At 40.0% G+C, this 14,022-nt stretch overlaps 1 protein-coding gene across 2 annotated transcripts in view; it reads left to right on the top strand.

Annotated features, from left to right (window-relative positions):
- The window catches only part of man1a2 (mannosidase, alpha, class 1A, member 2), an 83,125-nt gene continuing 69,103 nt past the window's right edge, over positions 1-14,022 (top strand). Inside the window, exons 1-3 of one of the 2 annotated variants that reach the window (XM_081368317.1) lie at positions 1-154; positions 2,652-3,121; positions 12,556-12,814. In XM_081368317.1, coding sequence (XP_081224443.1) covers positions 2,811-3,121; positions 12,556-12,814 — 570 coding nt within the window. In that variant the 5' untranslated portion in view covers positions 1-154; positions 2,652-2,810. Of the gene's footprint in view, positions 846-2,651; positions 3,122-12,555; positions 12,815-14,022 lie in introns of both variants that reach the window. The other variant, XM_081368316.1, reaches the window with a different exon arrangement.

Below are 14,022 nucleotides of genomic sequence, written 5' to 3'. Positions count from 1 at the left end.
GGACTGAGAGGAGGAGTAGCTGTTGCAGTAACAACATCCTGGATATTAGAGCCTGGCGGCGCACACGGCTACAGAAATAAGGAGGAATGAAGACATAAGGGAGGCGGTGGTGGCATTTGCGAATGTTTCAGTGCATAGAAGCAGGGGCATAAACGTGAGTCTGGCAACTTTCAGGCATTAATTGTGGATTTACGGTCTATGGCGCCGATTTATCCCGAGGCACCGACAAGGTGATGCAGCAGCTGCAGGACGGGATCAGTCCTCTACACGGCTGCCAGCTGAATGCCTTTACTGGATGAAAAAGGCGCAGCACACGTCCAGCGCAGGCCGGCTTGATATTTTATTAAAATAGGGCATTATGTAGAGAGGATCCCCCAGCGATTGCGATACACCCGTGGTTTACTTTCAATATTGTATCGGCTCTCGATATCGCTCTCCGGTTCAGAGACGCTGCCACGGCATCAAGCGGATCAGGCCTGTGCTGAAACACGGTCCGCGCGCTCCGCAATATTTACCGTTTGAAGCTCATGATGATGTGACGGGAACTTTTATCGTTAACACGCAGAAGGAAAGCTCTTAGAGCTGTAACATTGTGTTCACTATCCGCTCGGCGGGTTTTCTTTATGTTCTCCTAGGTTGCGTTACTATTTTGTCATATCAAACTGCTTTTTTCGCTATCGAAAACGTATTGCTAGTTGAAGATAAATAGCCTACGCCTTTCGGGCGGTGAGGGCGAACTCGCCGTTTATCGTGAAGATAACGACTTGACCCAACCCGCCTCGACACCGAGAAGCGTTTGGATCAAAGCGAGGATCATGGATCAGAATGATAAAAAGACCCTCACGGTATGTGCACACATTTAACCTATATATCTGTAAGAGTATTAATCAAATAGTAGCCTAATACAAATCCTGGCTGATGTTAAAGACAAGACCTGCGTTTTGAGCACGAAACGCTTGATGTGGCGCTGTAATGAAGCACAACACTTGTACAGGTGTCACATTGTCATGCTCATAGTCTGATAGTACTGTCTGTATGCCGAATTTGATGTATTTGGCGCATGTTCATTCCGATGATTGTTGTTTTGGTTACTCGTCTTTGCTTGTTTGACTCTAGTCTATCTGTGTTTGGCATGAATGTGAAGCTGTATGATTATCCAAACAAGACCATCTAATAAACAATATTTAAAGTAGTTTTTGACCATAATGTATGCTTGCGCCGTCATTGTCTTTACTGTAGACCATTTGTAAGTATGAACCAAAAGCCCATTAATGGGTGGCGTAATAGTAGGGAAAAAGTATTTAATCCTTATAATTAAGCAATGTATCACGAGCTAGAGTGTTACACAGCACTGCAGGTAATCACATTTACAACATTGCTCTTATTCCATAAAACAGCACAATTGGTTGTGTAATTTTATAGAGTATAGATTAATATCTTAAGTGACTTGCGTTCAGACAAAATGTGACTGATTAGTTGGTATAGGCCTATTTCTTTTTTCACCAACAAAAATAGTACTGAAATTAGACAAAACACCAGGCTTTGCCTGTCACCAAGCAAAACAGACTAAAAGCTGGCCTAGATCAGCGTATTTGAGTGGAGCGGAGCGGCACAGAATTCCCCTCCTGGCTCAGAAAGCCTATCCCTGCTTCTAAATCAGTCTACTTCCCTATAGTTGGTGGAAAACAGTATGTGAGATGAGTAGCCTATGTCCAAATTTATAAAACTGTAAATTAAATTACCCAAACGACCTACTACTTTTGGTGAAATTTGCATCTGATGAACACTTTACTGATGTTGGTAGGTCACATGACGAAATGGCGGATGTACAACATATTCATACTATAAAGCACATACTTTGTACTACATACTTTCGTAGTAAGTTTCAAACCAAATGTTGTAGTCAGTATGCAAGGCTGTGTCAAAACGGTACACTAGTTTTAGCATACCAATCTGAATTTCTATTGCTACCTTCAAGTGCACATGGGAAACTTATACCTCCAAATCAGCCTTTTGTTATTATGACATCACTAATTCAATGTGGAAACATAACATGGCAGCCTAAACAAAACAAAACCAAAAAAAAATTGTGAATAAACCCAAAGAGAAATCACTGACTTATCTATAGTATCACAACTAAATGTGAAGCAGACCATGAAAGTTGAGTGATTTGACACCATTTGCTATAGACTTGCTTTTTGCTCACAGATCTCTGTGTATAGGTTATATATTACATAATGTTATTTATATTATATATCAGTGTCTCTGCAATGTTTCAAATCGACACTCCCCTTTCATTGTCACAACTAGTGTATCATCTAGAATAGAGTTTCCCACTTGTAAATGCAACTTTGCTCGGTCATTTATATGCTCGTAACTCTTAATTACGATATTTCCGACTACACTTGAAGGGCACAAATATATTGCACAAATAATAGACCAAATTACTTCTAATCACTAGTGACTACTAGTCTAGAACAGAGGAATCAAATTAGATTCCTGGAGCTAGCTACCTGTTGTTTAATAAAATTTAGACTCATGTCCTTTCTGCTGCTTAACATAATTGCCATGGAAACTGAAGTTCATTTTAATGGCAAGCTTCTGTTGAATGTCTTATGACAGTCAGTATCTGAAAATGTGTTTGTTTTCAGAGCAAGTGGAATCAGTTGTGATCTACAGGACAACTAAATTTCTATGATAAGAAGACATTCGGCAGTAAATCTCCCTGTTACCGCAATGAGATAATAGTGTGGCTTACACAAAAACAACCTTGACACTTATCCCGCCATATTCCAGTTCATCATCAAAATATGACCACGCCGGCTCTATTGCCACTCTCGGGACGTAGGATACCTACCCTCTCGCCAGGTGCCTCCTCATTCCCCCATCACAGAGCCACCTTACGGCTCTCCGAGAAGTTCATCCTCCTCCTCATCCTCAGTGCCTTCATCACCTTGTGCTTTGGAGCGTTTTTCTTCCTCCCGGACAACTCCAAACACAAGCGCTTTGACTTTGGCTTGGAGGACGTGTTGATACCACACATCGAGTCAGAGAAGGAGGCGAGGCACAGCAGCAGACAGGGCATACATGGCGTGGGAGCTCACGACGAGCATCGGCACAGGTGAGATCTCCTCAACATCGCCGTGTGTTTTTGTGTCTCTGTGTATAGGTGGTATAACATCTTCACTGTGACGCTTTATTCGGAAATCAAACTGAACCGCTTCTATGCAAATCTATGCGGCAGCGAAAAAAGTCAATGAAAGATTATGAAAGCAAAACGGATTCTTTGAGATTTTTGCTTTCTTTTAATATTATTAAAGAGATAGTCCATCCAAAAATGAAAATTCTATCATTAATTACACAGCCTCATGTCGTTCCAAACTCATAAGTCTTTCGTTCATCTTCGGAACACAAATTAATATATTTTTCAATGAAATCTGAGAGATTTTTGTACTCTCCATAGACAGCTGCGCAACTGACACATTGATGCTTTAAAAAGTTCATAAAGAGATTGTAAAACTAATCCATATGAATTGAGCATTTTAGTCCAAATTTTCTGAAGAGTCTCGATCTCTTTAAATGATTAACAGAGTTAACTTAGGCTTTTATTCACATATAAACATTGATCAGCGAACATAAACAGAAGCTTAAAGCTGCAGTCGGCAAGTCTGGCAGATTCAGGGGACTTAGCCAAAATGTTTACAACTCTCATGCCCCTCCCCCACTACCACAGAGCACCCTCCCATCGAGTTTGTGCTCGTCAGTTCGCGTGCACCAGATTTTCTGTGAATGCGCCCGTCTCTTCAGCATCGAAACATCATTTTCTTTTCCTTGTTTTTTTTGGACATCCTAGCTCTGGTTGTTATCCGAGGAATTGGAAGCTTGTTAGTAGATTTTCTCTCCGCCATCACGCTTCGTACAATCCAACACACCTGCGAACTTCAGGCGTGTGCATGTGATAGGGCTGTAGTCAAGACCACCTTTGTCGAGTCCAAGACAAGTCCAAGACCAGGACTAGTCGAGTCCAAGTCAAGACCGAGTCCAAAGAGGTTCGAGTCCGAGTCAAGACCGAGTCCCAAAAGGTTCGAGTCCGAGTCAAGACCGAGTCCAGGACAGGAAAAAAAAAGTCTGCTAAAAAATATAGGCTAGCCTATAGAAATTAAATCATTATGTAATAATGAAATAATGAATAATTTTAATTTTATTTAAAATAATTGACTAATTCAAAGAACAACAAAAAAATAATAATTATATAGCCTAGGCCTAACACATTTGTTTCGACTGTCTGATCAGCCTTACATTCTGTTCCTGTCAATCATACACGCGATGTCAACCAATTAAACTGCATGAGGGAAGACCGAGACAACTCACAGACACACACACACACACACACACACACACACAAGAGATGCGGATAAACCGCGGATCGGGCAGATGACGTGACGAAAAATAATATTTTAATTAATTTCGGGCGGGTGGCGGCTGAAGCAATCAAATGAAAAAAGTTTGCCACTAAGCAAACCTGCAAGTTATGAGCTGGGTTATTTTGTTTCGATATTAGCTATATTTTAAAACAGCCAGTCATTGCGCCTACCACTCGTGGAGGCAAAGAAAGAAAGGTAAGAAAAAAAGTCGGAAAACTTTGCCCATTAATTAGATGTGCAAGGCAAGCAGGCTAGTTTTCGGGGTGTTATGGACAATTAAAAATGTGAATATTCACGTTGCACTAGCGGTGGACTTTCAGCGAGTTTATTTAAACATTTATTTTTTAAAGAGCCGTTTGTGAGTCAAAAGAGCCGGCTCTTTCAGTGAGCTGAGTGAAACGAGCCGGCTCACGAAAAAGAGCCGAAATACTTATTAGGTGGCCAGTGTTTCACTTTCCCTCCAATAATATATTGTTTTAATATCGCGGCGACGTATGTGTGATTACTTGGAACATAATAAAGAAACCTGGACTCGGTCGAGACCAAAAGCCATATTTGGCAAGACCAGTGGTCGAGACCGAGACAAGTCCGAGTCCGAATACCAGCGAGTCCGAGACAAGTCCGAGACCATAGAAAAGCGGTCTCGAGTCCGGACTCGAGTCCAAGACCGGACTCGAGTACTACAGCCCTAGCATGTGATATTGTAACGTGCACGAGGGGGGGATCTGTGGCGTGTGCATGAACTGTGATTGACAGTCAGGTCTCACACAGCCCTGCACTGATTGCACCAGAAAAACTGGGAGTGGTGGATTTTTGCAAAACAAATAACAGGCTCTAGGTGGAGGTAGAAGCACATTTTTTTAATAAAACCGGCTGATTTATGTTGTTCTGTCGGAGCATAGTGTCGGTTTCAGTGAATATGATCAAAAAAATCTTGTCGACTGCAGCTTTAACTGAACCTGCTTGATGTGTGAGAACAAACCTCATTGGTTCTTGTGAAAGCTCAAACATGCTGCTTAACACGAGAATGAACCTCACTGGCTCTCGCACGTAAAGCAAACATACTTGAGCTTCCATTTACCATAAAGGATCTGTGAATTGATGAACGTTTATGTGAATAAAAGCCTAAATTCAATCTGTTTATCATATAAAGCGATCGAGTCTCTTCAGAAAATTGACTAAACCGCTCAATTCATATGGATTAACTTTTTGAGTCGTCAAAGTGGTAGTTGCTTAGCCGTCTATGGAGGGATGGAAAGATCCCATCAAAAATATCTTCATTTGTGTTCCGAAGATGAACGAAATTCTTACGGGTTTGGAACGACATAAGGGTGAGTAATTAATGACAGAATTTTTGGCTGAACTAACCCTTTAATCTTACTATGCACATTGTAATTGGAAAGCGCATACCACTATTTTATGGCAGGAGGAAAAAGCTTTAAATGTGCTCAGGCCAAGCACACATGTAGGTGTGAGCTGTGCGAACAGACTATTCACAGATTGTCTGTGCTTTCGTTAATGGCCCTGCGATCTCTAAGCTTTTCATACCCCAATCCATAGCAGCAAACAGTGATTTAGAGTCAGAAATCTTTGGGAATGCTTTTTTTATTAGATTTGAAATTCAAAAACTTTCCAACATACAAGAGCGTATGTTATTAACCGCAAGGCAAAGAAGCCCTTCACTGTTTTCTGTGAAAATCGCATTCTGCAATTGATGTATTTATCATCTGCTTTTCCCCCCTAGCAATACTTCCACAATTATAAAAGGCTTTTCTTTTCCGCCTGAGATGGTTGTAGCCACACAGTCAGTGGTTCAGCTCTCTGTTTCTTTCTTCAGCTGTGTGGACCACAATTCATTGAGAGTTTAAGTGAACTTCGGTGAAAGAAAGCGCTTTCTGCTTCTTTGTTGTTACAGGGGGCTCTACGTGTTGTTTCTACTTTCACCAGTGAGCTGCTGTGTGTACTCTGTCTTAAGAACCAAGCAATGGCTTAAAATCTTGTCTAGGTTTATCCTGACTGAGGTTTGCATGCAACTTCCAAAAAAAAAAAAAAAAAAGATTGTATGTATCTTTGAAAATGTTGTTGCAATCTAACGTTGTTTGAAAGTCACATGACTTTCCCTGTGCAATATAAGATGAGTTATCAAAATGTAAAAGCTTTAATATCATAGCAGTTTTCCCCCACATTTTTTGCAATACGAACCTCAGTGATAGAAACGTTTGAATTAAATGCAGCTTGTGTTTTTTTTGTTTTTTTTTGTGGTCATTCAAGCTTTCATTTATGGAAATGTGTGTTCACATTGCAAATGCTGACTGTCTCAGCAAGGCATTAGTGTGACTGAGGACGTCTCAATTTTACCGGCTGTATTGAACAGAGCCTCTTAAGTACACTAGAAAATAAACCTGCTGAGCTGATGAAATGTTAATGTTAATGCATATTTTTTGTTGTTTTTTGCGCTGTCGTCCCAAAGGTAGTTGAAGTGCAGTCAGACGTACTGCATGTGTATTTGATAGTGAGAGACAGAGGCCCTGTTTACACCTGGTATTAAGATGCGTTTTGGTCGATCGGATCACGAGTGCACAACGCTAAATACAGGTTAAACAGGGTCTGAAACTCAACATTGATTTCTAACACGCACTCATGGTCACTCACTGCTTCTCTACAAATGTTTTTCGTCGTCTCCTTTCCTGTTCATAGTAAATTGTGTGAGCTTATTTCATCCATTAGACCAAAAGATCTGAAAAAGCCCATACATTTACCTGCCCAAAGACTTTCCCCTCAAAGAAATCAAGACAGAAGTTGTTGAAAGTGGACAAAAGAGATGGATCAAAACAGGTGTAAATGGGAATGTGTCTCCCTCGTCTACTTGTGACCAAAACTCATCTTAATACTAGTAGGGTTGTAGCGGTATGATGGTATATCACGTCCGATTGCCATATCGTGAATATTTGCTCCTTTCGGTATTGGAAAAAATGAAACCAGACGGAGAATCTCACCTGTGGATACGCAACTTCTTTCCATTTGACTCTCAACTTGCTCCACCCACACACATACAGCGGAGAACATGCCAGGCTGTTATCTCTAATCTCTATCCCCCGCCAAGAAAGAAGTTAAAATTTGCTGTATGGGATTACTTTGGATAACAAAAAAAAAAAAACGTGTGGTTGTCCTCAAGGATAGATATCCAATTTGCCAAAAATATGGACGCAAAATGGCTGCAAAAGGAGAAAATGCATCAAACATGTTCGTCTATATTCGAGAACCCATTCCCAATGTGCAGATAAAAGTCTCCCATTTCTAACTTCATTTTAAGCTCATGTTCTCTGAGTAACTATGTCACTGTGGTGGGCTGATGTAACAGATGCCCTGTGACTCGTGCTAATTGAGTTAGCGCTCACACCTGCCAACCTGACATGAAGCTTAAGGCTCCTCTAAAAACGAGAAAGTGCTCGGCTTGAGCTAAACCAGACCCTTTCTCCTAAACCTGACAGTTTATTTTTCTATTTTTGTCCTGATGCTGTTTAAATTGGATGAGCTACGTTTGATGGCATGTTGGAGATTCAATCTGAGTGAAAGATTTGCCTGCTCCTGCCAAAGCTTTAGTAAGAGGAAGATTCATTTGAAGTGTCTGAGCTCAGGCACTTTATTAGATTCTTGTTTCTATTAGAGCAGAGAAACAGACAGATGATGGTGTGCTCCTCAAAAAAAGTGATAATGACGTTATTATTGCAGAAAACATAATTTAGTTTCATTGTAGTTAGTGGTGATAGAAAAATGCTAAGAAAGGGGGCAGCTGTTGTGACTTGTGACCAAGCGAAAATATTGCAGATCATCTTTCTGAGCTAAATCAGTGGTTAAAATAAGGCCCCGATATACTCGCGTTAAAGTAATTTTTCATTCTTTGCCTTGGGGTAAAACAAAGTTCGAAATGCCTGACCAGCGATATACTGGTAGCGAACATCTGATGAATATGTAAATGTGCTAAGCGCTTTCCTCTCTCAATAACAAAATAAACGCACAACAAAATTGAGAAAACCGCAAGCATTTTTTTACCAAGCATAGCCTTGTAAAGCATCTGATCATAGCAACATGGATATGTTTGCACGAGCTCTGCAATTCGGCATTCTAGTAAAGTCACATCACGCTTATTTATATAGCACTTTATACAATAGATTGCTTAAAATCAAGCAGCTTTACCATATTAAACATGAAAAACAGTGTCAGTGTCTCATTTCATCTGAAGTACAACTTCATTTTCCACTGTAAAGCAGCTCTCCAGTGTTTTCATGTCTTCACTCACGGACGTCTGACCTCTACGGACTGGAGAAATGAAGCGGAAAAGATTTCCACGTGAAAGAAGGCAGAGCCTCCGCACACACCTACCTATTACGTAGTTGCCACGGACCAATAGTAGTAGCTGTTTCGAACTCCCAAAACAAACCCCAAACGAAGTTCGTTTTGGCCTGATTTTGTTTGAAATTACGTCACAAAAGTTTGTTCTTCGATTTCGTTTGAAGTATATTGGGGCCTTTAGGATCAAGAGGAACAGAATCAACTGCAACATATTTAGTGTATAAAAGTGAGAATACTACTTGCCCTACCAGATCATTGGTGCATTGTCACTACATCTGACATTTGTTAATTTTAAAACATTTGTTAATGTGTTTGTGTTGTATTAATTTTTCTGGGATGTATTAAATCTATAAAACTACTGAACTATACTGCCTACATCTAGAATAGAAAATAATAGAATGAGGCATTTATATAGCACTTTCATATGTACATCTATGCTAAGATGAACATTTCACATGACCTCACGGTTGCACATTTAATTCATTGAGTGGCATCGATTTATCTCAAAAGTAAAAAAGTTAGAATCTTTAATCCATTTTTTTGTACAAATGTCTAAATTTGTGTCTGATAAAATGAGTCAAGATGGCAAAATTACAAATCATGGTTGATATGGCTCCTGGTTTGTTTTTCGTGACTGAAGTAATTAAAAATGACAGTCCATTGCACACAGCTGTCCATCCTCATGAGGCAGCTTTACATCAAATAGGACAGGAATGGAAGTCAGATAAGAGATTTGTTTTTAAAAAGAAACATGAAAAATGTAGGAAGGAATAAAGAGAGGCTCCGCTTCGCTCAAGTGCTGTCCACTTAAAGGCTGTAGTCAGACCTGTATGCATCATTTGATACCAGGAGGCTGTTATTCCCCAGAGCAGCTTCAGGCTGAGAGTGATACAGAAAGAAACCACCACACAGCGTTGTATCTTTGAACTCTTGAAAGGCAAGATGGGGCTAGAAAGCGATGGATGGTGGGGATGGTGAGGAAGAAGGCCCTTCCTGAACTCTATATTGGAAATATGAGTTGCTGACCTTATTTTCTAGTTTCTGCGAAATGGGCCAGCAGCCACGTGGCTTCACAGGTGTTGGTGGTGTTTTGTTGAATATGAGCTCACTTCTCAAGGGAATCGTGTGCAAGTACGTTCACATAAACATTTGCAAGCACTGTACTACACTAAATGCTAATGAAAAGCACATACAGTATTTATCAGTTGGCTGGTTAAGCAGTGTGTTCCTCTTATTCCTCAGTAACAGCTGAATACTTCAAGCTGTCCTTGATGCCTCAGATTTCTATAGGTGTTTCTTCATTCTCTTTGCATTTCTCTCGGTCTTTATCTCTTTTCTGTCTCTATATGTGAGCAAGGCAGAAAATGAATCCTGATCAAAGCCTAATGATGGGGCTGAGGAATGGGTCTTTCTGAGATAGATTGGGTCTCCTGAGGCGTACAGAATTAATCTGCTGTACCAGAATGAAAACCTGTTTATACCTAGAGCCACACATGTGGGGATAACGGCTCCTAAAGTGCCTCTGGACCCATTCTGCTATAGACAGTGTTTGGTGTACTTCCACGATAAGCTTTGACTTGTGAAGAAGCTGAGGTTTGAAGGTGGATGTGTGGGTAGGCTGATGGTAGATAGTGTTGAGCGCACAAAACTGATGGAAGCTGAGCATCTTAACACCTGCTCATGGTGGGTGTAATATAATAAGCGCTTATCTGTTCACAATGGCAAGCTCTGCTGAATTTACCAGTGTTCTGTTGGCATGGCAGTGCTATCTAACATCCATTATACAACACCATCTTGATATATCCATTTACATTTACATTTAATCATTCAGCGGACGCTTCTATCCAAAGCGACTTACAAATGAGGAGAGCAATAGAAGCAACAGTACAGTAATGAGATCAAAAAGTATGGTTTAAAAAGACAAACATTTTAGACAAACATTTTCAGACAATCCCTGTATTCATGCATCATTAGTTAGATTAATTAATCATTCATTATAAATTAAATATGTCAAAATGGTGTTTCTTTAAGGTTTTCTTGATGTTAACTTTCTTACAAGGGAGCTTATATAATGACATTACATTTCAAAGAATATTCCACCTAGAGCTTGTTGGAATGGTGTAGGTGGGTTCACATAACGCCTGTAAATAATGGAATTGCTGATGAAAAGTAGTAGCGTACGCAATGGATTGAACTAAACATGTTAATTCAGCCACACTTTGATTTGCCCTGGACTGACTTTGTCTCAGATGGGGTAATTGATTCAAACTAATTTTGACATGCTTCTAATTGTATGTTTGACATTATGAGCCTTCCATGAAATCACCTAAACGCAGCTTTGAGAAAGCCTTTCAAAAAGAGAGGGAGACTGCAGGCCCAAAAAAAAAAAAAGCCAATAGAATAATGTGAGTGGGAGCGAAGGGTTGCAGGCTGAGATTTGTAGGTGAATCCATTATAATGGAGCGTTACCGTAGACTATAGATGTCTGCCTGCACTCTAATGCAATGCAGAGTTTTATTGGTGTTTACTGTCATTAGTTAGGCCCTTTGCTCTCGTGTCCCTCGCAAGAAGCCATTAGTGCCCAGTCTGCCCACATATCTCCAACTCACACACGTCCCTGTTTGCAGACTAGCCATTTAACCCCCGCATTAGAAATGCTCACATCAGCACTTACTTTACTGTAATTGCAGCTTTTATCCTCTGGTATGACAACGTTAGTGTCCGTCGCATGTATTTCTTAAGCTAATTAAGCACTTTGATGCAAAATAGAGGGTCAAAATTTTCGATATATATTGTAATGCATTCAAATGATTGTTAAGCCGTTATAGTTTAGCAGATACTAGGAGACAGCGAGACTGGGAAGAACGACAAAACGTCTCGCTGTCACCTGGCGAACGTTTCCAGGCCGTAACAATGAACGAACCAGTCTGAGATAACCTGCGTCGCCCCGGCAGATCACTGTCTGTGTCACTGTATCCATCTGACCTCTTTTCCTTGCAATCCCCTTCTGCTCTTTCTTTAGTCTGGTGTGCTTCATTGATTCACAAGACCTAAAAATCTTCTGTCTCCACCCTTATTCTTCTGTGTGTGTGTGTGGCGTTATGTTACCTTGTAGCTTATAGTATATGAGTCTCCTGTGCATTCTCCCACACTCCACCCCATAATTGCTCTTAACTAATACATACTAAACAACAGGTTGTTTCTGTTAATACAATTTTATTTCCATTTTATTGCGAAAAACTTTAATTAAAAAATGTATTCCAATTGTTTGATTTGCTTGGAGACACACTCCAAGCCATTTTTGATGCGGCACCCGGGGAGCGATTGGGGGTTAGGTGCTCAAGGGCACCTCAGTCGTGAATATTGAGGCTGGAAGAGAGCGCTGTTCCTTCACTCCCACTCCTACATTTCCCTGCCGAATGAACTTTCGGGTTACAAGTCTGACTGTTACAAGTCTGGCCACGACTGCCCCTGTACACAGAGTATAGTGTTGAATATCCACTTCATTAATTTCTTTTTAAGAAAAATAATAAAATAAATCTTATTGACCCTAAACTTTAAAATTGTTAACGGGCAGTATAATACATAGTATACGTTGAGTATACATGCATTTACATTTATGTAGCCTATCATTACATTAACAATTTATATAATATAATATAATATATAATATAGATGTAGAAATATAAATAGAAATGAAATATAAATGTTCCACCTCCTATAGTAACAATAAACTGTAATTAAAGCATCTCTTATACATTTCATTGTGCATCTGCAGGGAGGAAGAGGAGAGTCTTCGTGACAAGATCCGGGCAGATCATGAGCGGGCACTGCAGGAAGCCAAGGAAAAGCTCCGCAAATCCAAAGAGGAGCTGAAGGCTGAGATCCAAACAGAGAAGACCAAGGTAGCTGAGGACTTGAAAAAGAAAGACGGTCCCAAACCACTGCCTCCAGTACCCATGCCCAAACTGGTAGGGGTCAACGATGGTGACCCAGGGGATCCTGACACCAAGGAAAAGAGGGACAAAATCAGAGAGGTAAGAGGAGTGTGTGTTTACATGCTTTAAAAGGTATAGTGTGCTTGCTACTTTTAAGAATTAGGGCTGTGCGATTAAGCAAATTTTAGCTTTGATTTTGTTTTTCAACGATTATAAAAAAGCGATAATCAAGATAATGCTTACGTGATGCTATTGCTATATATTGCTATTGTGAAATAAATTACTCACATAATGTTCTGGTCATACTGCCCACTCATGATTGTGTTAAATAATCTTGATTACATTATAGACCAAATCAATTGTGATTAGGATTTTTATCATAGTCAAGCTCGAGCAGCCCAACTCAGAATCTTCTAGGAGTTGCAAAAATTCTGTCTTGGTCGTGCTTTGGTGAGAGATGAACAGACATCATCTCCCTCACAGTTACTTCACATTGCTTTATAAATTGAACAGTTTTGGCCTATTTAATCTGTTGCAATTTGAATCTGACGTAGGTCTCCATAGGTATAATTATCAGCTTTTGAAAATGGGTTGCAGTTTTGGATGAGAAATAACTCTGAGAAAGTAATAGCCACTGGTTGATTTGTGCCTTACTGGAACAGACAGATTTCTACTGATGTAATGCAGATTTGGATTTTCGCTCTTCCAGATGGACCACACAATTTGTCTTACTGTGTGAGATCTGTTCCTAAATGAATCAGATTGGAAAACGGCTATTAGTGTTGTTTACTAATGCAAAAGCATTACTGTTCCAATTCTCATACTCTAGGGTTTGAGTTTTTTTTGGGTTTTTTTTTTGTACTGTTCGTGGTATGGACACAAATGATATTCAGATCTAGTTGACTTTTAATATTGATCATGTTTAATGTTGGCTGTGACACTTCAGGACCTCTTACATAAAGCTTAACAGCCTGTGGGCTGCAGATGATGAGTCAGCAATGCTTGCAGTAAATGCCATTATATTCACTTTCAAATTGCTACTAGTCTTTAATGAGCTTCTAAACCTGGAAATAAATGTTTTTCTTTTGTTCCAGTACTTTGGAGACTGATCGTTTTGTCCCCACATAAGTATGTGTTGATGTTAGTGATGGTTATGGTCTAAGAGTAATTGGTGTCCTTAAGTGTAAAGGTGAGATGACTGTTGCCTTAGAGCTTTTTACCAGGCATTTAACCATGGGCTCACCTTTAACACTTGTAGTTTTGAAAGGAACCAATGTTAACCTATGAAATGCTGCTCTGGTGTCATG

Source organism: Scardinius erythrophthalmus (assembly GCF_964197995.2).
Source record: "Scardinius erythrophthalmus genome assembly, chromosome: 6".
NCBI classification, from domain to species: Eukaryota; Metazoa; Chordata; class Actinopteri; order Cypriniformes; family Leuciscidae; genus Scardinius; species Scardinius erythrophthalmus.
This window is presented reverse-complemented; position numbering and strand designations above follow the sequence as displayed.